The sequence below is a fragment of the Stegodyphus dumicola genome, chromosome 5, assembly GCF_044657685.1.
Source record: "Stegodyphus dumicola isolate Sdum_Otavi_A_Nest chromosome 5, ASM4465768v1".
Classification (NCBI taxonomy): domain Eukaryota; kingdom Metazoa; phylum Arthropoda; class Arachnida; order Araneae; family Eresidae; genus Stegodyphus; species Stegodyphus dumicola.
Window position 1 is genome coordinate 27,983,456 of NC_140772.1, and position 22,096 is coordinate 28,005,551.

Sequence of the window (22,096 nt, forward strand, 5' to 3'; positions counted from 1 at the left end):
CAGAATCATAATTTAGATAACATCTTTGAAGGAATTCGAAGATATAAATTAAATTTTAAAACGGCGCGGAAATGCACAAATTGTCAGTAACCAATCAGGGAGCTGATTACAGCTCGTTAATGCACAAATATTCTATAACCAATCAGAGAGCTGATTACATCACGGCTAGAATTAAAATTATTTAAAAATTCATACATAATAAAATCATTTTTTAAAAAAATGCAAAATTAAATTGTATTTTAATATTTAAGAACCATAAATAATGTTTAAAACATTAGATTAAATTTATACATATTAAAACGAATTACTTTTAAAGTAAGGTGACGTCATTGATTACATCATCCACAACATAAAATTTCATAAAATATGATAAACAATAAAATTTTTATTTCAAATAAAAATGCAAAATTAAATTGATTTTTAATATTTAAAAGCCATAAATAATATTTTAAAAACGGAATTTATGCACAATAAAACGCATTATTTTTTAAATAAAATGACAACAAAGTATCGGTTACCATAAATAACTTATCCAGCAATGGGTTTACCATAAGTTGTATTACTCGACAAAGGAAAATCGCCAAAATCCGTGCAACCGTCTACTAAAGTAGCACCGGAGGGGGCGCTCTAAATATGCGGCGAGCCGAAAGTCCTCTCGAGAGGTTAGTGCTGGGGAAAGAGGCGTGGGGAACTCTCGGACCTGCCCTCCCGAGGAGCATATTTCACAAGTGCACATCTGTGTAGCCACCGAGGGAGTGGTTTCTAGGATGGATCAATGAGCATCCAGGATTATTTCTGTCGTGTCACATGACCTTTCACAGGCTTTAAGATTTAGGCAAGATGGTTGAAAACATTTTGCCACGCAATTTGCTGTACAAATTTCTGTACATCATATATTTCTTCTGAAAATTTTCATTGCGAAGATAGATCAAATATAAGCAATTATGAAGATTTCACTACCTGGTTGAAAGAATTTGAAATAAATACAAACACATGTTGGATACTCCGCAAAAATATTCATGCGAAATATTACTTAATAAGTGATAAATAAGACGAAAGAAATATGTGATGCACATCTGAGTCCAAATGCTATTTTTACATAAAACTATGCATATGAGAAAAATATTTGCACCAGTTATATATGTAGATAGAAGTCAGTAGTACTTTTATTTCAGTCCATATGAAAAAGATGTTCTATAATAATAGCCAATGCAGAATTTTATTCAAAGTGAGCTTCACTAATTTGCATTTAGTGTGTTAAATTTCAGACTTAATAACTGCTCACTCTTAAATATACTGTCTACACAAGAAATACTCATCAAACAGAATGAATTTAGCTATTCACAACGAATATATTCAATTTATTCACATATAACTTTTAATGTTAACAATGGATATAATCAGATCATACAGAATATGTATTCTGAATCTTACACTTTCAAAATCAAATGAATGCAAGCACTGAAATAAGAAAACACATCCAGATTCACTATAACACATCCAGTCATTCTCAGCTCAAAATAAAATTAAAAAAAAAAAAAACTATATACATGAATTCTCTTAATCCAGATTTGTTAGTAAATGCATAACATTCGAAGCTAATTGTAGCTTGAGTTATTTTCTCGGTGTAAAGAGCGATAATATGCCGTGAACATCGATCCAAATATCAATGCGTGATAAAAATAGCGAAAGTAAAATGTCGGCGATTAATTAAACTCGGAAAACGAAAGCACTACCAGATTTTCTACTTTTTACGCCATATATTTATAACCACAGCCAACTGTTGTGTTAAATGATACAGTCGGCTGTGTTTATAACTGCGAAACAAATGCAAATTAAAACGTAAACAACATACGCTCACAGGCACGAAGATTTAGCGTCACAAGAGCAATAGAAGCTCATTGGTCCATTTTTGAAACCCCTCCCTCAGTGTCTACGCTGATCTGCACTTGTGAAATACGCTCTCGGGGATGTTCTCCATCAGAATTGGGAGCGGAACTGAGCGAAGTCGCACTGCCACCTGTTAGGTGCTTAAGACTGTTGCTAACGGCAGGCACAATCTTGCTCTCCTTGCCATGGCGAATTTCGTGGACTTGTTGGGATGTTACTGTCAGGCACGCGAGATAAATCGCAACAACAATTAAACAACATAACTCTTAAATGTGATCGGTGGATATTAATTGAAAGCTCTTAAAAAGTTTTAGATAGTTATTGCAATCATTAAATTATTAATTAAAATTCGCAACGCATAAACAGAACGGTAGCTATTAAAGCCTTTTTAATGCATATTTAGACCTGATAATCAACGCAAAGATTCACGGCACGTGCAACACTGTTGTCGCAGCGAGTTTCAAGAAAATGATTACCCGACAGTTTCCGACTAAAACGACAATTCTACCCGATAATTTAATTAAGAAAGTTAAAAAATAAACTGCCGATAGTTACATTGCCAGAAAGTAACTAATTGTTAATTAAGTTAGAAATTGATTGTCCGACAGTTTCTGACTGGATTTTAATGGACAACGCAAGGCAAGAAACCACAAAATGAGCAGCTGGTTCCGACCGAAAGACTTGCAACTTTTTCTGCTAAAAAAAAGAAAAATTATAAATAAAAATAAAATTTCTTTGGATACAAAATTTTCGATACTATTCGGTTTCGAGGGCCGTAAAAAATCGCCAAACCTGATACTTGTTGATGGCAATGCTGCCAAAAATAATTGCGGCAACCCTAATAATTGCTGCAAGAAGACAAGTATAATAGTAAATAATTAAGACTGATGTTTTAATTTAGATGAAAGGTTAATTTCATGTAATACTTTTTTATTATTAGTCCAAAGGGGCTTTGTCCCTGAAAGACTATTGTTTTCGTTTTGCGATTTTGCGTCGGACTCATAAACGTCGGTTCACTTTTCAAACTGTTGCCACAAAATGTTAGAGTCCTGCATTATATTTGAAGAAATTAAATAATGAAAAATCTGCATAAATGATTGTCTATTTCTCGCATTGTGATAAAACAATGGTACATAGAGCCATCGAATTTTGAATGACGAAATCCTACTGCGAATATGGGCATCTGAAATCCCAAATTTGGAATTTGTTTTATTATAGATTTTATATTTTGTAAAACTTTAACGAATTTTTGATTTACAAACTCAATGCTTTAAAATCGAGAAATGGCAACGTTATATATAAAAAAAAATACTTTTATCTCCAGCTCGCGAGACTGTGTATATCGGAAATTCTAAAGATATGCTTAATTTAACATTATTTTGGGATATTGCTCTTGAACTGAATTTTATGGTTTAAGTGCAAAGAACATGATATTTAATAAATAAAGGTAACACTCAAAACGTTAAAAAAACGCCCCTTTGGACGTAATTTAAAATCTGAAACATTTCAGATTTTTTTTTTTTTTTTTTTTTTTTTTTTTTATAATTTATATGAAAAAGACTAAACATGACTGAATGGAAGCGTAAGAGTAAATAACTATTTTAGATCATTATTATAATTTATATAAAAATTGCTAAACATAACCGAATGGATGCCTGCATCGCTATTTCGCTACCGACTTTTCGCTAAAGCATAATTTCATCTCGTTGGTTGTTCAAACGTAATTTTCTGTAATGAACGATGCCTTTTCTTTGAAAATATTCTCGGTAAAGTGCAGAATCGCTCACTTATTTGTTTGCCGCTTTTTACAAGGGTAAAAACAATTGAATTTTTGTCAATTTTCTTTTACTTTTTTAAGTGAAAATAGGTCGATGTGCACATGAATACCGAGTATGTGCAATTCTTAAAAACGCGTCAAACAGTGGTGATCCTGCACTTTACCCAAAATTCTATTGCCGACTTTTCGTCATGGGCAATTCTCAAATTGTTAAATTCATGGGATATCAAAAAAGGATTTAAAATAATAAAAAAAAAAGGATTTAAAAATTAAACTAGTATTTCAATGGCGTCTTAAGAAATATAGAACTATATAAACATACGCAATCTGAAATCAGCGCGTACGCTAGATTTGGCACGCTGTTAAATGGGCGCGTTTGCTAGATTTGGCGCTTTTGCGCATACATTTTCGCTGCAATTTTTTACGGTCCTCAAAACGGAATAGTACCAAATTTTCTTATAGTGGCTACATAAATGTTGAGAGAATTTGTTTACACTTTTACAAAGAATGTTACATTTTACAGAGATTTTTCTATGAAGTATAAAATTTTGTTACTGATATAACGTAGAAACTAAATAATAAATGGATAATAAACCAATAAAATAAAATAAAAATGAAAGTAATTAAATATTAAAATATTGTAACAACTTTCCGACTTTATTAATTAAAAACAATGCCAAAAGCAAATTGACTACTCAAGGCAAAAACACCGTGGAAGAAAAGAAAGCAAAGAGAAAACCTCGTGGTATAAAGCATCGCCATCGAAAATAAGGCGGCCCAAGAACATTACAGTTGCAAGACATCGTCGTAAAAAATATCAAAATACCTACAAATCATCGCATGATGATGACGTCGCAGACACGTGTTTGTGGATAATTAATATATATATATATATATATATACGTATAATTGAAATAGAAATTGAAAAGCTAATAAGTAAAGTGTGGTAAGACCCATTTGGTCTTAAAAATTTTGCGTTTTTCGTACAAAAGCAAGAAGGAAATTTAAGCATTCAAAAGCTCAAAATGAGTACAAATCTAATTCTACGTATCCGCGATTCTAGCGCTCTGATACGCCATCTAGTGGCTAAAAGGTGGAAACATTAAAAATCGGTATTTACATTTGACAATGCTACGTAGTTTGTGAAGCGTGTTGTGATCGAAAAGTAATTAAAAGTTTATTTTTTATTGTTGTTGGAACTGAGCTGAGATTGAACTACCAGTATTGAGTCCTTTAAACCACTCGTAGGACAAATCTAAAGAAAATGCTTGTAATATCATGTAATCAAAAGTTAACTACATGTTATATGCCAGGATTGCTTTCTCAAGTACTGAGGTAGGTGCTCTTTTTTTTTTTTTTCTTGAAATGTTTGGCCATGGTATTATTCATTGCATGTATTTTCTATAATACATATAGAATACTAATAGTTCTATAACAAGTGTCTTTTTTTTTCATTTTTAAGTGCTTTGCTTGTTGATATTCTCAAAATTGCATCTGATAATTAGTGCTATTATGTATATAATAAATACAATAGGTGCATATAAATACATCAATATATTTTTAGTATATAATGATTCAATATCATTTTTATGGGGAAAAAAAAGACACTTTTGACAGCACAGATTTTCTGGAAATCCCAAGTTAAACACATGTGAAATCATTTGTTTACAATCAGTGAACACTAAAATCAGCTACCTGTCGCAATACAATAAAACAGCGACACAATTTCCTGCAACAGTCAGCAGTTCCTCCTTTACATGAACAAGAATTTTTTTTTTTTTTAATTTTTATTTCTCCTTTTTCAACAATAAAATGTCCTTCGATTTCATGCGATCAGGACGTTATAGAACTTATCCTTAAATAGAAAGCCAAAATTTGTACATTGGATTTCAAGTAAAATTCCGTGCATTACGAAATGATCAGCTTTTTAAAATTCTCTCTGCTTCAGTAATGCAGCGAGAATTTACGCCTCCTTGAACAAAATCAAACATTTCGGAAAAACTAAGCAACTCCACTTTTGAATGTACGAAGTCAGATAGATCACAAATCAAAATACCAATTTTTATCCGCTACACTAATGTGGGAAAGCGCCACCTATAGGTGAATTGAATCGCAATTAAGAGAATTTCAAATTTATGTACTTAACAATTAAAATTCATTATTTATTTAGTTCCTTTTAATGAATTTGTACTGGTATTTTTCATGAAAAATATAGCCTAATACAACTTTATAAAATATATTAAATAAATAATGACTACATAAATTTAAAATTCTCTTAACTGCTATACGTAGAATTAATTTTTTATTAATCTTCAGCTTTTGAATGCTTAAGTTTCCTTCTTGCTTCTTTAGTAAAAAATATTATTAATTAATCCAAGAATAGGAAATATAGAGATAAAAAATTTCTCATTCCTACTTGTGGTCACAAATCATTATGCGAATATACATTTAAAACCAGAAAAGCATGTTTCTGCAATGTTATTTTAAAATGTATTTGAACCGCTTTACTTCCGACGACGATATTCTGTACCACAATATTTTTGCCTTGTGTTGTTTCTTAGGGACGTTTTTGTTTGCGATGTTTTTGCCTCGATGTTTTCGGCGGACATCATAATGCACAATTATGTGCAATCTTTAAAATAATACTTGTAATATTTAAAATATATTTTTCTTTACGTTGCACAGGTGATCACGGTCATGATCCAAGAAGGGCAAAAGCACCGGCATACGGAATTGGAGGAAGGTTCGTAGGTTTCTTTTGTTGTATTTAAAAGCATTTCTTCTTATTATGTTTGTTTAAAATATTCATGTTCTGGCAATACCAAATTAAAAAAAAATTTCGACAAATAGCGAAATCTAACTTTTAATTCGGTCTCCCTGTTTGTATACTTATATTTGAGAAGTGTAATACTCCTTATTACGTAATTAATCAACTACTGTTGATCGAAGTTGTCAGAATCCACTTACGTATGCAGGTTCTATTTATATCGATTTAAAAAACAAGAAGAAAATCATTTACCTATTCTGATGCATTGTTGAATCTGACGTGATGTTTCAGCTGGCAATCTTCTTTACAGAAAAACCACAATTCTATTTTCTTGACATCACATTATATTTACGTAAAACATTTAAAAGAAAAAAAAATAATATTTAAATACATTTTCTTGTGCAGTCACTCTTTTTCTCTTATGGCTGTACGAAACAATTTATCCGCCCATTACACGGATTCGAAACAAACTATCTACTGTTTACAAAAAAGAATAAAAAAAGAAACAAGGTTTTAATTTCTCTCGCAAGTGGAACTCCTAGCTCCCTCTAGCGAGAGAAAGCCACTTTATATGAACATTTAACACTCCTTATGACAAAACAAGGTTATTAAGAAACTTGACTAAAGATGACCGCGATATTTATATTCAAAATTTGCAGTTTTTGATATCATCCGCAACTTGCCGTTAATTCTAACTTAATTAACTGATCCTTGAATGAAGAATCAGTTAATTAAGTTAGAATAAACAAGTGTCATTGAAATGCAGCAAAAAAATTTTATAATGTCATGTGGTGTGCGCATCAGATTTTTTCCCTATAAAAAAGTAGTTTCCATTTCCCCCCCCCCCTTTTTTTATTTTTTCCCTTTTTTCTTTGCTTTCTTTTTTTTTAAGCCAACGGAACTACACTAAGAAAGTTCAAACAATCAATATTTTGAACGAATGACTCGTTAATATTAAAACGACCCAAGTTATCGCTAGAGGTCCCAAACAATTTCATCATCTGTGAGCGTGGCTGGTAGCCTTGGAATATATGACAACTGGCGATGTTCAGTATTAATGTTTATTTGTTTTCTCAAAGATTATCTTCTTTGAAACGTGCTATAGCCAAGAGAGGTTCCTCTAAATATACGTAAATAATGCGTTTTGTTGCTGCAACTGATCCTAGTGAAGAGCATTTAGGTAAATCGATTAAATAAGTTCGAATGAAATAAAGTTTGAGCTACAGTATGAAAGAAGCATGATTCTTATGTTTGGGAAAATCGCCATTCCGTTTCGTACTATTTTACTTTTATACTCTGACAACAGCTTTTTTTTTATTTCCTTGTGCAAAGTAAAAAGGAAGTATTGCAATCGCAAAAAATTTCGAGTGTCATATATTTCAACATAAATATTTTGACCGCTATCGAATGCAAATTATCGATGTTTTTGCGTGACATCTGTACGTAAGGACAGAATAAAGGACTCTCCCCCCCCCAAGAAAAAATTATAAAACTGATTTAAAATAAATTCGGAAGACATTTTTTCGTGGCGTTTGTACGTACGTATGTATGTATGTATCTCGCATAACTCAAAACCAAGTAGCCTCAGAAAGTTGAAATTTTCTATATAGGGCTGCTATAACATGTAGATGTGCACCTCCTATTTTGGTTGCAATCGGGCCGCACCAAAAGTATATAAATATTTGTATATATATATATATCCATTCTGTTACTCGGCTCAGTGAGGTCAGTTTCTTTGTTCTTATATGTTTGTAAATTGTGCATTTTTGGCTTTAAAGGTGATTGAATTAGGTTGTTTTATCTTCCGGTTAAGGTTAAGGTCTTAACTAAAGATAACCTGCATGTTATAGTTGTAGAGTTTTCAAGAATTTAAAAATTGTTTAAGTGCGGCTAAGGCTAATTTTTTTTTTCCATAGCAGCCATATTGGTTTACATTTGAAACTTAGCAGAATAGTGGATTTGTTGCCAATCTAGAGAAACTAAGCTTCACAACAACAAAGTAACGTCTTCTTTTATCATTGGGAATTAAATTATGCTTAATCCATTCTGGAATTATCATTGAAGTTATTAAATTATCCCATATATTGACTCAGCATGGCGTCCACAACAAATTAAGTGAGTCTCTACGCCTCCATTGTCTTTTTCCCGAGTGAGACCAAAAGTAAACTCAGTTTTATGTACTGAAAAATCTGTCTTCTTGTCCGCTGGCTGAATTGCTTGTTTTTGCGTAGAAATTGTAATTTTAATTGCAATTTTTTTTTTTTTTTTTACTGTATTTGGTGTTTTACGTTTTTTTGTATCTTTAAATTTTTGATGAAGATATTTTGGGTTTGTTATTTTGCCTTGCCGCGAAGTGAGAACTGAATTCATTGAATGAGAAATACATCTGTAACGAAATTCGAGGAAATAAATGTTTCATACTAGCAGAAAATGCTGCCTCCAGTCTATTTCGGACAGAGGAGAATGCTTACGAGTAGTGCATGCGCATTAGGTAAGCAGCGCTGAATCGTCCGTGAAAAACTGTTTATTTTTTATGTGTTTAATTTCTTTTATACATCTTTTTAGATTTATTATAGTATTTGAATAGAACATCTGGCAACGGTTAGATTATTCTTCAGTTGACATAATTTTTTCGCGTTCTGAGTTCTAAAATGAATGAGATTTAACGCTGTTAAGTGAATCTAGTGCTAGAGTATCGCTATGGTAAATAAATATAGTGAAATTTAAAAAGTGCGTTTATTCTATTGTGGTTTATGCGCTATCGACGAACTAAATTTAATTCGATTCGATAAGTTTAAATGAAATGCAGAAAAATTCGTATAATTTAATATTCCGTAAAAGGAAGTCACGTGGTGTACACATCAGATTTTTTCCCTGGTGTTTCATTTCTTTTTGCATGCAGTCTGTCGTCAAATAATTTGTTTTCAAATAGTTATTTTTAATGAAAATACCTTTATTTTCGGAGGTTATTCTTTTGTCCGTGTTTGTATTCTACGATGTTTAAAACTTTCATTTAAAGTTCCATTTAGATTTCCGTTAAAGTTCCCATTTAAAATGTTTAAAGTTCTTCAGGTGATTTAATTTCCCTATCTATTTAAAAATTTTTTTAAAATATGAAACGCTGTTGGAGTAGAAATCTAGAAATTCATTCATCTACCAACCTTTTTATAGGTATCACGAATTCCCTGCAATGCATATCTAGAAAACAAGGTTATTTAATTAGTGAACATATTTCTGACACCATTAGAACATCATGATCACATGGAGTGACACTAATAAAATAAATGTCTATTATATCTTTACGAAATTCGGGATATTTACAGAATGCTGAAAGTTTTTTGGGACATATCTTGGAGTGAGTTTATTGCGTTTAAGGAGACTCATACACCATAAAACCCATAAGATCTTCGAATATGTGACTGTTGCAAGAATTGGAATAACTTATTTATTTGAAAAGCAATTACTTCCAACTTTTTACAGCTGACTACATAATATAGCTGCTTTGTGAAATAGTAATCAGAAAGTTTGTGTTGCCACAAATATTTTTATCATTTAATCCGCTTTGTGACAAAATATTTCGTCAAGTTTCCACCTTGCGCACACAGTTTAAAACATTCTGTTGCATAATTTATTCCATATTTAATATAAAACTTTTATAATATTTGGAAACTACTGTGAACCTAAAATTCTAAGAATTTCATGTTAAATTTTTATTTTATTTGGAGTTGAGTTTATAAAATGTCTTTTATTAAAAAAATCTGTAATGTTTTCGCGCATAAATTTATTTAATACTAAAATATTCATCAAACTTTTGGTTCAGTTAGAAAGTAGTGCCCATATAAAGAATTCCATCCAATTTCAAGTATGTACCATTAGCCATTTTTAAAATATCATGCGCGCAAGGTGGAAACATGACGAAAACTTTTGTCACAAAGCGGATTAAATTACAAAAATATTTGTGGCAACACACACCTTCTGGGTACTAGTTTCCAAAGCAGCTATATTATGTAGTCAGCTGTAAAAAGTTGGAAGTAATTGCTTTTAAAATAAATAAAATATCCCAATTCTTGCAACAGTCACATATTCGAAGATCATAAGGGGTTTAAGGTGTATGAGCCCCCTTAATCAAAGACGTTTGGCTACTTTACTGCAAGGGAGTGGTTCCCGAACGTTTTGACTTGAACGTTTGACTTGAAGAACTCTGTGAGTTCTTCAAGAATAAATTTTTATGACTTACTTGGCCCTTTCCGTGATCTTTGGCTATTCGATATATTACAAGTTAATAATATCTAGAAGCAGTGTTAAGGAGAAGATAGATAGTAAAGGAATATAAAGTGAAGTGATATCTGAAAAACGTACAAATAAAAAAAATCCATGCAATGAAATTATTTTAAAGACTTTGAAATTTACCATATTATCTCAGTTTATTCTCAAACCCCTCCAATACCCATCATATTTTCAGAGCTTTGCCATATAAAAATTTATTTCAAATCGTTTGCTTTACAACATATTACTGGTGACACCAACAATACAAGAGACCTGTACAATAAACACAGCTCCTTTCAATTTAATTATTATAGTGAATTCAATTAAAATACACATTTCATTATCATTAAAAATATTACGCATTACACAAAACAATATCTGTTTCATTTCCTAACTAGAGCATACTGTAAAGGCAACAGTAACAACAGACCTAAATTAAGATGGAACGTAAAATACCATAAATGTTTAATGAGCATGTGTAGTTGCATTCTTATTTTAGGTTTAGTTGATGATAATAGCTGGCGAATGTCTGGTTCTGCTTTCAAACGGCTTTGTATTTTATTTTGGTATTTGTATAAGCGGAAAATCTCACTCATATAGTAGTTTAGAAAGTTAGCAATATGTAAATCTTGTCTTTCTCAGACAAAATTATAAATGAATCTTGTAAATGCAGCTAATATTCCTGTAGACTTTAGTTATGACAGACGATTTTTAATTCGCATTAAAAAGTCAAATATATGAAAACCTCTATTCTGTTGAATTTAAACTAGGCCTTTTTTGTTTGTTTGTTTGTTTGTTCATGCTGAACACAATCAGAACCCATTTAAAGGTATCATGCATTTTCTGTTATGCTATCGAAAAACAAGATTCAAACGAATCTTTGAAAAGCTTCTAAATGTAAACCCATCATCTTTTAGTATTTTTTTTATTCATTTTAATTCAAGAAGCTATTTGTGAGAGAGAAATAATCGATAGCTTCCTTTTCATATATTCCAACCAATACGTGAGTTTCTTTTTAAAAGAAGATGAAACTGCGGCAGTTTTCCTTTTCAATGATACATTCATTTCATTCATTCATTCTGCTAAAAATATCTGTCCAATAATTCCAGATCGCATGACCAGTCTTCATCATTTAAACTTATCGCCAGTACAATGATATGGTCCATGTACCTGGTTCCATCAAACTCTGCACGCAGTTCTATCGAACTTGTCAATTTGTTTTCTTCACTTCACTTCAGCTTGTAGCATCAGGAACATATGTTTCTTCCCATAGCATCACACACTAGTTTGAAGACTCTGATTTTAAGAAGTCACAATTTATATTTTTAGAGCCTAATTCAATACTAGCAGAATTTCAGAAGGCAAATTTCATGAGGCTAGCGAGGGTCTGAAAAAGAGACGGCTGCTGTAACATTTCTTTACCTTATTTTTAATTTTAGCAATAGCTCAACATTGCCTATTTCATTTGTGTTAGTGATCTATCATTGCCTTTGCGCCATCAGCGTATAGTATGTCTGCACAGTTGCTCCAGCGGTATTTCTTTCAATAATAAGAATTCATCCAAAGAATTAACTATTTCACTTCCTGATATGTTGTAGGGTTTATATTTATTTTAACTAACATTTATTTTAAGTTTAAACTATCTTTCCTGTCAAGCCTTACTTTCCCCTGGAATTGCCAATGCCAGAGTATGTAAATTTTAGTAGAACGCGCAAAGTATTCAAACTGTCAGCGGAAGTATTTCGAGTTAAATAGAAGGGAAACGAGTTCGAAAGTGTGCTTTCTTGCTTCACGAGCGTGGAGGTGGCTAGGTAGAAATAGAAGAACCCCGCGTTTCGGCCTGTGTGCTTGCCTCGGCAGATAGTTGAATCTTTCAACTTAATATTCAGAAGTTTGCTGAAGCATTAGCGGTATCTTAGAACGCGGTTAGGTTAGTTACGTTTAGAGAGCCTCGTAGGTAGTAACTTGTTATTATTCATTTTTAGTTTCTTATTTTTATTTTACCGCCGGGTCCGCTTAGTTTGTGAGCGTCAAGAGCACGCACCTGTAATTTCTAAAGTTGAATAAAAAGGGATTTAAACCCTTCTCAAGACTGTGTTTTCCAGTTCATAGCAGTCACCACTATTGTTGCGTGCAGGTTGGGGCCGCGCAACATTACAATGTAGTTGGCAATAGTTTGCAAAGAAGTACTTCTCTTGATATCTTTATAATTAATCATAGGGAGAAAATGCCATTAAATCTACAGATATGGTTATTTCAGTCGTTTTCATCCAATTGCAGCTGGAACGTGGCACTCTTGATGCGATTGAGAAGTGACTCTTCACATCATCAGCAATATCATTAATTCGTTGAGTAACAATGGCATTTAATAAAAGTGCATACCGTGAATGGAATATGATACAAAATATCTAGTCGTACTATAAGCGTATTCTCTGAATTTTAAGGTGTTAATTTTGTGACCTCTTGGTGCATTTTTAAATGAAATTTACATCTAAATTTAGGATAAGAGAATAAACGTCGTTCGTGCCATATTTCTGCCAAAACTGTGTCTAAGTCGGTCCTCGCTTAATCAAGAGTTTTCCTTAAATGGCTGTAGAATGCCTTTTTTTGTTTCGTACAGTTACTTTATCTACTCTTCTGGGTTAAAACCTTTCAACGGAAACTTATTGGCAAAGCGTTAGCAGGCATGTCAAAATGAGTATCCATCCATTTGATACTAGTATTGCAAACATTAATCTTTCAGTCTCTATCATTCTGTCAAAATTATTAAACTCTCTTATATTTGCCTCACAAATACAGCATAGCTGTACGGATAAAGTATCAGCTATAGAACTACATGCCTTACCCTACAGGAACTTTTGACAATTCTTTAATGAACTCTGTCATTAAAGATCTACAGTCCATTTGTAAGATATAGCCTTTTTAGGGCTAATAAACTAAACTAGACCTTACAATAAACCTGGCGAATTCTCGCACAGGCGTGAAGTAGACACCAGCACAGAAGAAGGTTTAAAATAACCCTTTATTATTTCCAACTAATGACAGAAACGCACGTACTTCGTAAGTTACGATAACATAGACCACTTGCGGTGAAACTTAAGCGTTATAGCATAAATCAGTTCAAGTCTAAAGCTCCAGAATTTTCCGAAGAAAACTTCTCTAGCTCCAAGCCTGCCAAAATTCCAGCGCGGAAAAATCCCAGCCAAGCTACCTACAGCGAGAAACTAAAAGGTAAAATTACTCCCTCCCCTAAAGACCTCAGCAACGCGATGAAATGGATTAACTCCTTTTTAACCTCCATTATCTCTTATATTGGCAAAATCAGGCCAGCAAAGAATTCTGCAGAAAAATTACAAACAGGCTTCCAAGAGGCTATGTTGCTCATCAATTTCGCGGAATTCGAAGATTAGGAAAGATTTAGCACTCTCTCTATGACGAACCAATAGCGAAGCAGGAAATTCACACAACTACTTTCCGGACTTTATCTCTGCTACGTCTTATGCAGTCTACCTTCCTCTCCGAAGATCTTATACACAAGGATCGTATCTAACATCTTCTGAGAATTCTTTCTTTTTTAGAATTCTCTGCCATCACTTCTAATGTTATGGTAGGAAGGTCATGCCATTTTGCCATGCGTTATATACAGGATGAGGCTTTTAGACTAGGCGCCTGTTCTCCATGTGCTTCGCACCTAAGCCTTCAAGTATAAATAGAATAGTGGTGGATTAGCACGTTAAGTTACAGCTAACTTAGGTTGACTCAACAAAACCTAAGAGGGGTAACAATTATCCAAAATGGCCAAGGGGCATACTACCGTAACAGCGAAAATAAGCAACGAAACGTGCTCTGGCTAGCAAAATAACGCTCTAAATACACTCAGAGATTCACCCGTTTAAATACTCACTTCACTTAGCTTTAAATTTACATCCTGGTGAGGAAATGCGAGGGGGAATTTGAAGAGTGCAGGAACGATAACGAAAATTTGAAAAATCTGAATAAAATGTTAGTTAATTAAAGGAAACCCTACACATTGCACTAAATTATTTTAGAATCTTTAAGGTCTTTATCTTATTAGGGTCACAAACTAAATGAAGGGTTACCACATAGATGTCATAAATACAATTGGCCTCAGATCCATGGAAGTACTTGTATATTTGTAAGTCAAATACGATTTACAGCAAAATTAAAGCACTGCAGTTTTATAATTTCTGTGATAAATATTTATCATGAAATCATTATTATTGCAAATACATGTGCACGCTCTGACCAGGAAACTAAATTAAAACAATTTTTTTGTTTTGTTTTCTTCTCGCTATTTAGGAAGAAAGTTTTAAAACTTCAAATTTTAACCTCTATAATTCAAACATTTTAATAGATCGATGTGTACATGAACACCGAGTTTGTGCAATTGTTTAACTTCTTATTTTGGCTTTGTGCACCTTGAAATTGTGTCTTCCAGGCGTGTCTATCTTCGCGACAAAAAAAAAAAAAAAAAAAAAAAAAAAAAAACAGCCCCCCCCCAAATAAAAAACAAGGGGCAACCAATTGTAAACTATTTTTTTTATTACTGTGTACAAAATATTAGCAGATATTAAAACCTTACATTTCTGAAATTAAACCATCCGTGAGAAATTCTCAAATTAGTCAAAATAAAAGGTAATACATCAGATCAAGCATCTTACGAAAGCTTCAACTAAAAAATCTTGCACAGCATGCAGCAGTCGTAACAATGGCTATTTTTACATTTAAGGTGAAAAGAAGGGTAATATGTTATGGGATCCAAAATATTTGTTTTCGTATGTTTTGTATAACAATTAACACAATTACATCGTGCCACCTCTGTAGTCTGCTACTTTAAAATAGGCACTTCAAGGTCAAGCGTAAGCCTTCCCTCATTTACGCTCGTTAAATGTATAGTCATCATCGAACAGAGAGAATAACCAGATTTTAACTATTTAAAGGATTCTAAACTCTCAAAGCAGTAGTCGTTACCGTGGTTACGAGGCATGATTTGGGGGAAAGGCTTTGAAGTAGCTATTCTAAAATAACCGACTGCAGCTGGCGAAATGTCGTCTGCTACAGAAGATCTGAAAGTGAACTTGCCAAATTCAGAATTTGGCGGAATAATGTATTTTAATTTTTTTTTTTCTTTTTTGATTCTACTTTTTCTTTTTTTTTTTTTTTTTTTTTTCATTTTTGATTCTACTTTTTATTTCTTTTCCTTAATTTTTTTTCAATTTATATTTACGTTTTTTCTCTGGAGCGGCAGTAGAACTTCTAAAAAGCGCAAATTGAGAACCTCTGCTTTAAGATATATCCCAAGGAAAATTCATTAAATCGTAGAAATAACATACATTGCTTAAACTTCCTGCCAAGGTCTTGGTTTAGCAGACTAAAACACTATCACGAAAGAGTACTTTCTCTTCCCTAAAATCAAATTTCATCTCGGGGGCCATTAGTTTAATAATATAGAAAGACTCGAACATGGCAGTAGGGATATACAAAAATTGTGTATTGAAGGTTCAATCCTGTTTCTTCAGTTTTCGATTTTGCATGTGAAAATAATAGATAAAAGTAAAATACTTTTTGCCTCATGAGATAGAGAACCTTTGTTATATTTATTCTCTTACCTCCAATCGAAGAATGAATTTCGCTTATTTTCAAACTTGTTATATCTGCTGTCATAGTCATATACTCATTTCAAAACGAATTAATTTTAAATATTGAAATGAAAAATGCTTTTCAGTATAACAAAATTTTAAGCTGGCTCAGCTTCAGGTAATTATAGCTGAAGCTGAACTAACGTAACATTTGGTTATGACTGAAAAACATGAGTAGTACCCCATTAGAGGTAATCTTGCATAATCAGACTTTGCCAGTAGAAATTTTGTTTTAACTTCAGGGACATGCGGCAGTTCTTCACCTGCAGTCCTGGTCCAGCCGTGTATGATACTAGAAAAATAACCAATAAGGGAAAAGACGAATGCCATGCACCATTTGTTGGAGAGAAGATCGACGGCTTGACGTTCTTCACAACCCCGGGCCCAGCTGTTTACCATAGAGGGTACAGCGATCCCATGGTATATCCTCGTTCACCTTCATATACCATGCGTAAGAAAACGGCAATCACGAAGAAAATATTTGCACCAGGTAAATGGTAATAGAACAAAGTTTTGTCAATCTAGCATAAAATCATTTGTTTCAAATATTTGTGTAATTTAGTAAGCTATAGCATACAATTATTAATTAGGCTGCATGATTAAAGAGCCTTTAAAACGATTACAGGAAATGAAATTTAAGAAAGACCCATTTTACCAGTCTTATATATATATGTTATCGTGAAAAACCGAAATTGGAGAATGCCGACTTTCACCGGAGAATTTCAACATTCACCAAATACGTCGGTGAAAGATCGAATATTGCACTACATTCTTGTATATTCGGACCCTCACGAAACACTGTAGACACACACACACACACACACACACACACAAAAAAAAAAAAAAAAAAAAGTTTGAAAAGTTTTTAGATTTTAAATTACGTTTAAAGGGGCGTTTTTAACATCTTTGTTACATTTATTTATTCATTAAATATCACGTTCTTCGCACTTAAACCATAAAATTCACTTCAACAGCAATATCGCAAAATAGTTTTAAATTGAGCACATCTTTAGAATGTCCGATATAGAGACTCGCGCGTTGGAGATAAAAATGTTTTTTCTTTGCAACGTTGCCATTGCTTGCATAGAAATCCTTGAGTTTGCTAATCAAAAATTCATTAAAATTTTACAAAATATGAAACCGATAATAAAACAAATTCCAAATTTAAAAATTTGGGCTTCCACATGCCCATATTCGTAGGAGGATTACGTCATTCAAAATTCGATAGCTTTATGTACCGTTGTTTTATTAAAATGCGAGAAATATACATACATTTATGCAGATTTTTTATTATTTAATTTCTTCAAATATAGTGCAGGACTCCACATTTGGTGGCAACAGTTTGAAAAGTGAAACGGACATTTATAGTGAACCAACGCAAAATCGCAAAACGAAAGCAGTAGTCCTTCAGGGACAAAGCCCGTTTGAACTGAGAAATAAAGGATATGTTATTGTGAAATACCGAAATTGGAGAATGTCGACTTTCACCGGAGAATATCAACGTTCACCAAATACGTCGGTGAAAGATCGAATATTGCACTACATTCTTGTATATTCGGACCCTCACCGGTGTATGTCGACAATCACAGATATGCTCTGATGAAAGTCGAAAAGAGAGGTTTATAAAGTGCCATGATAGTTTAAGTTGTTGCAATAAATAAGATTTGAATCACATAATTTAGTAAGTTTTTTATTACTGTTATTTTATTTTCTCATTTAGAACGTACTGTATAATTAAGTAAGTTTTTAACTTCTATTATTTTCCTTTCTCATTTTGAATGTATTGTGTGTTTTAGGTTCTCATGTTCTTAAGTTCTTATTTCAAGTTTCGAGTGCGTTTATTCGCGACTGAATTACGGAGAAGAAAATATAATATTGTTATATGTTCAACATTCACTATTAGTACATGGTGAATGTCGACATCGACCGGTGTAAGTCAGAAATAAGAGTATTTGGAAAATATTTCGGACATACACCAAGAGACTATGTGAATGTTGACATTCACCGGTGAAAGTCGACATTCTCCAGATTTCGGTGTTTCACCGTAACATATGTTAGTATTATTAAACAAAAGAGTTCCTATAGACATGCATTCATATTCAGTGTAGACATTGCAACTTTAATCAGCTCATTTTAATTGTTTAATATGTTCTCTATTATTAACGTTTCCCCAAAAAAATTAAATAATATTATTTTGGAATATTCTACATATAAAATGTAATGGAACATTTAACTGTTCATAACTGTCATCCACTGTGAAATTCCACAGAAGACGCAAGTATTCACGCTTGCAAAAACGGCTTTCAAACTATCAGAAATGCCTTGTTTAGTAATGTCTGAAATAGATGGTGTATTTAATTATGGCAAAGCACACTAGAGCTATCTGCCTCACGGGGAGGGATGCTTTCGTGGAGGACTTTCTAAGGAAAACTGGCTCGTATACACGTTACACATGGGGAAAAGCACGAAAACGCACATGCAGCTAGCCCGTTCGTGGGATTCGAACCTCGGACCTAACTACCAGTGGTCAGCGACTTTTACCGCTCGGCTGCTGGTGGGCGTCTGAAATAGAAGCTTGGATTTTTTAGTTACATTGACCTATCATACAGGTTTCAGAGCAAAACCGTTTAACACTGCGTAGATTTAAAGACCATGTTCCAAAAGATTAGCACAACACTACTGAGATTTTGAAACATGGCCTATGAACATGATACGTCTTTCAAGGGATCGCTCAAAATAGAGTGTATTGTATTGTATGTGTGATTATGGCAAAGCCTCGAGGGCTATCTGCCTAAGGGGAGGGATGCCTTCGTGGAGGACTTTCTAAGGGAAACTGGCTCGTATACACGTTACACATGGGGAAAACCACGAAAACGCCCATGCAGCCAGCCCGCATGCGCGTTCCGGTTTGGGGCGTTCCTTTACCGCTCGACCGCTGGTGGACTAGAGTGTATATAAGAAAGATATTTAAGTTGAAATTTGAGTTACGAAACTTATGTTTAATGTGGTACGTATAGTTTAGTTGTAGAATTTTAATACTATTTTAGAAATTCAAATTTGTCGCCTGATTATAATCTGTTTAAAATAAAATCTGCATTTTTAAAAGGTTAAAATGTTTCGTTTCTAATTCATTTGAATTTAAATTGCAGAACATCGTAAATTAGAATGATTATCCTTTATTTTAATTGCTCATCTTAAGTAAGTAACAGCTTTTTTTACCAAAGAGCATTTTAGCACAGATGCTGATTTCAATTTGTAATAAAGAAAAAAAAAAAAAAAAAAAAAAAAATCAGGTGTAATGCGTTTTATTTTGCGCCTTAAATGAAATACTAAACTCTAGTTATAAAAACATATTTATGAAATGAAGTGAAGTATCTTATGAATTTTCTTTCATCAGCAAACATAACTGGCCAGCAGACTCCATTATTTACTTTTTTTTTTCCAGCGACCCCCATTTCTTTCGACTAGTCGTATGTGAATTCTTGTGAAGTCTTCCTACTCGACTAGTCGTATTCGACTAGTCGTATGAGACTAGTATTTCGACTAGTCGTATGAGATATCGCATGTCTTCCTTTCTATCACTCGTATCTTAATATACAATATTCAATTTTATTAATAGACAAAAATTTAATGTGGTCATCATGTGACCTTCCGCCAATTACGCGTTAAGATACAGAATTGGCGGAACAGCAATTAGCCTTAAGTAAACTATCATTTCTGGTGGATCGTTTGTAAATAAAACTTATTTTATTTGTAATTTGTTTGTTAATTTATTAATGTAATTTGGTTGTCTGTTTGTAAGGATTATGTTAATTTTATTAACAGTTAAATTTTAGGTTAAAGTTCCTTTCCTGTCAAATTCGTAACTTCAACTTACTACTTCCGGCCAGAACGTAGTTTTGGAATCTTGCTGAATATGTAATGAGGAGGAGCGGTATTTAAACCACGAAGTTACTTACTGAGTCAGAGAGAATCAGAGTTTCTGATTTACACGCGTCTCCCTCTTTAGCCACTCTCTCTCAAAGCTGTTATTACGCTCGGCCGTACTCAGGCCCTTGCTAAGCTTCGTAGTCAAATAAGTTAAGGGGCCAACTCGATTTGAGCCTTGATAGCTTCGGCTATATTTCTTTAGTTAATCTTAGATTTAGTTTAATTCTTAGTCTTTTAAGTTCGAGCCCAAGTGCGGGCTTTGTTTGTACACTCCCAGGCGCAGTTTTGTTACATCTTATTGGAATAATAAATTCTATCTTGTTGTTTCTTGTTACCGAACTTAAGCGATTATTCGCTTATCAGTTCTTAGATTCTTCACTTCCAACATTGACTTGGAATTACAAAGTGAGGAACTCTACATGCTGTTTATAATTTGCAATTTGTTACGGCTGAATGTTAATTATAAGCACCCCTCCTTTTTTCTTATTCTATTCTCCTATACAATGGACAATGACAATGATTACTGTATGTGGCCATGTGTAGTAATAAGAAAAGGCATAAGAGTGTTTTGATTAAATTTAATTGTATGAGAAGCTTAAAATAATTGTGAAAACATTTCTTTATTTATAGCTCCTAATCTGTACACTCTTCCTGAGACTCTCGGCCCGGGAAGAGCGCCATTTGCAGGAGGCCCAGCCTACTCCGTTTCCAATAAATCTGACAAGACTGGCATACCTCAGCAGGTAATCTCATATCTTCTTTATTACCGTTTATCAAAACGCGCAAATGGAGATATTTCTCTGGTAGTAAAACAAAAAGCAAGTGCATGGATTGCAACTGTAAAAACGACAATGTAAAGATGCAAAATGATCATAAAAAATGGGGCACAGAAATAATTTATGGAAAAAGCGGCATACTTGCATACTGGTCTATTTGTTAAGATTTGTATAGACTGGCACTTTTGAACGCATGATATGTGATGCATAACGCACACAACAAATTATCGGTATTAATGAGTATTCTATCGCTATTGTTTTTAATAATACGTTCTGGAGATAGAGAGTCATCGAAAGAGATGGACTCAAATTTAAGCAGTTTCGTTAGAAGAAATATTTGAAGCTGTAACTGTAAACACGTCAGTACTGTTGTACTGCAGAAGACAGTTTGTACTGCAAAGATAACGAATTCTCCTTTTCTGTACTCATTTGGGTATTTAAGCTTAGAGTTTCCACTTGGTTAAAAAAATAAATAAATAAATAAATAAATAAAAAAAACAAAATCTGAAATGTTTCAGATTTTAAATTACTTCCAAAGGGGCGTTTTTTAACATTTTGTGTGTTACCTTTCTTTATTAAATATCATGTTCCTCGCACTTAAACCATAAGATCCAGTGCAACAGCAATATCGCAAAATAGTTTTAAAACGAGCATATCTTTAGAATTTCCGATACAGAGACTCACGCGCTGGAGATAAAAATGTTTTTTCTGCACAACGTTGCCATTGCTCGCTTTGAAATCCTTGAGTTTGTTAATCAAAAATTCGTCAAAGTTTTAAAAAATAGGAAATCGGTCATAAAACAAATTTCAAATTTCAAATTTGGTCTTCCACATGCTCATATTCGTTGGAGGATTACGTTATTCAAAATTCGATGACTCTATGTACCGTTGTTTTATCACAATACGAGAAATATACATACATTTATGCAGATTTTTCATTATTTAATTTCTTCAAATATAATGCAGGACTCTAACATTTTGTGGCAACAGTTTGAAAAGTGAACCGACATTTATGAGTCCGACGCAAAAT

The 22,096-nt window shown here is 33.1% G+C and overlaps 2 protein-coding genes across 2 annotated transcripts in view; one reads left to right on the forward strand and one right to left on the reverse strand.

Moving 5' to 3' along the window:
* Art3 (arginine methyltransferase 3) overlaps positions 1-6,874 on the reverse strand; it is a 61,696-nt gene extending 54,822 nt beyond the window's left edge. Inside the window, exon 1 of the mRNA XM_035351383.2 lies at positions 6,687-6,874. The gene's annotated coding sequence lies outside the window, so the exon portion shown is untranslated. The remainder of the gene's footprint in view (positions 1-6,686) is intronic.
* The window catches only part of LOC118182102 (ciliary microtubule associated protein 1B-like), a 43,902-nt gene that overhangs the window by 2,041 nt on the left and 19,765 nt on the right, over positions 1-22,096 (forward strand). Inside the window, exons 3-5 of the mRNA XM_035351392.2 lie at positions 6,353-6,410; positions 16,603-16,850; positions 20,921-21,033. Of these exons, the coding sequence (XP_035207283.1) occupies positions 6,353-6,410; positions 16,603-16,850; positions 20,921-21,033 (419 nt within the window). The remainder of the gene's footprint in view (positions 1-6,352; positions 6,411-16,602; positions 16,851-20,920; positions 21,034-22,096) is intronic.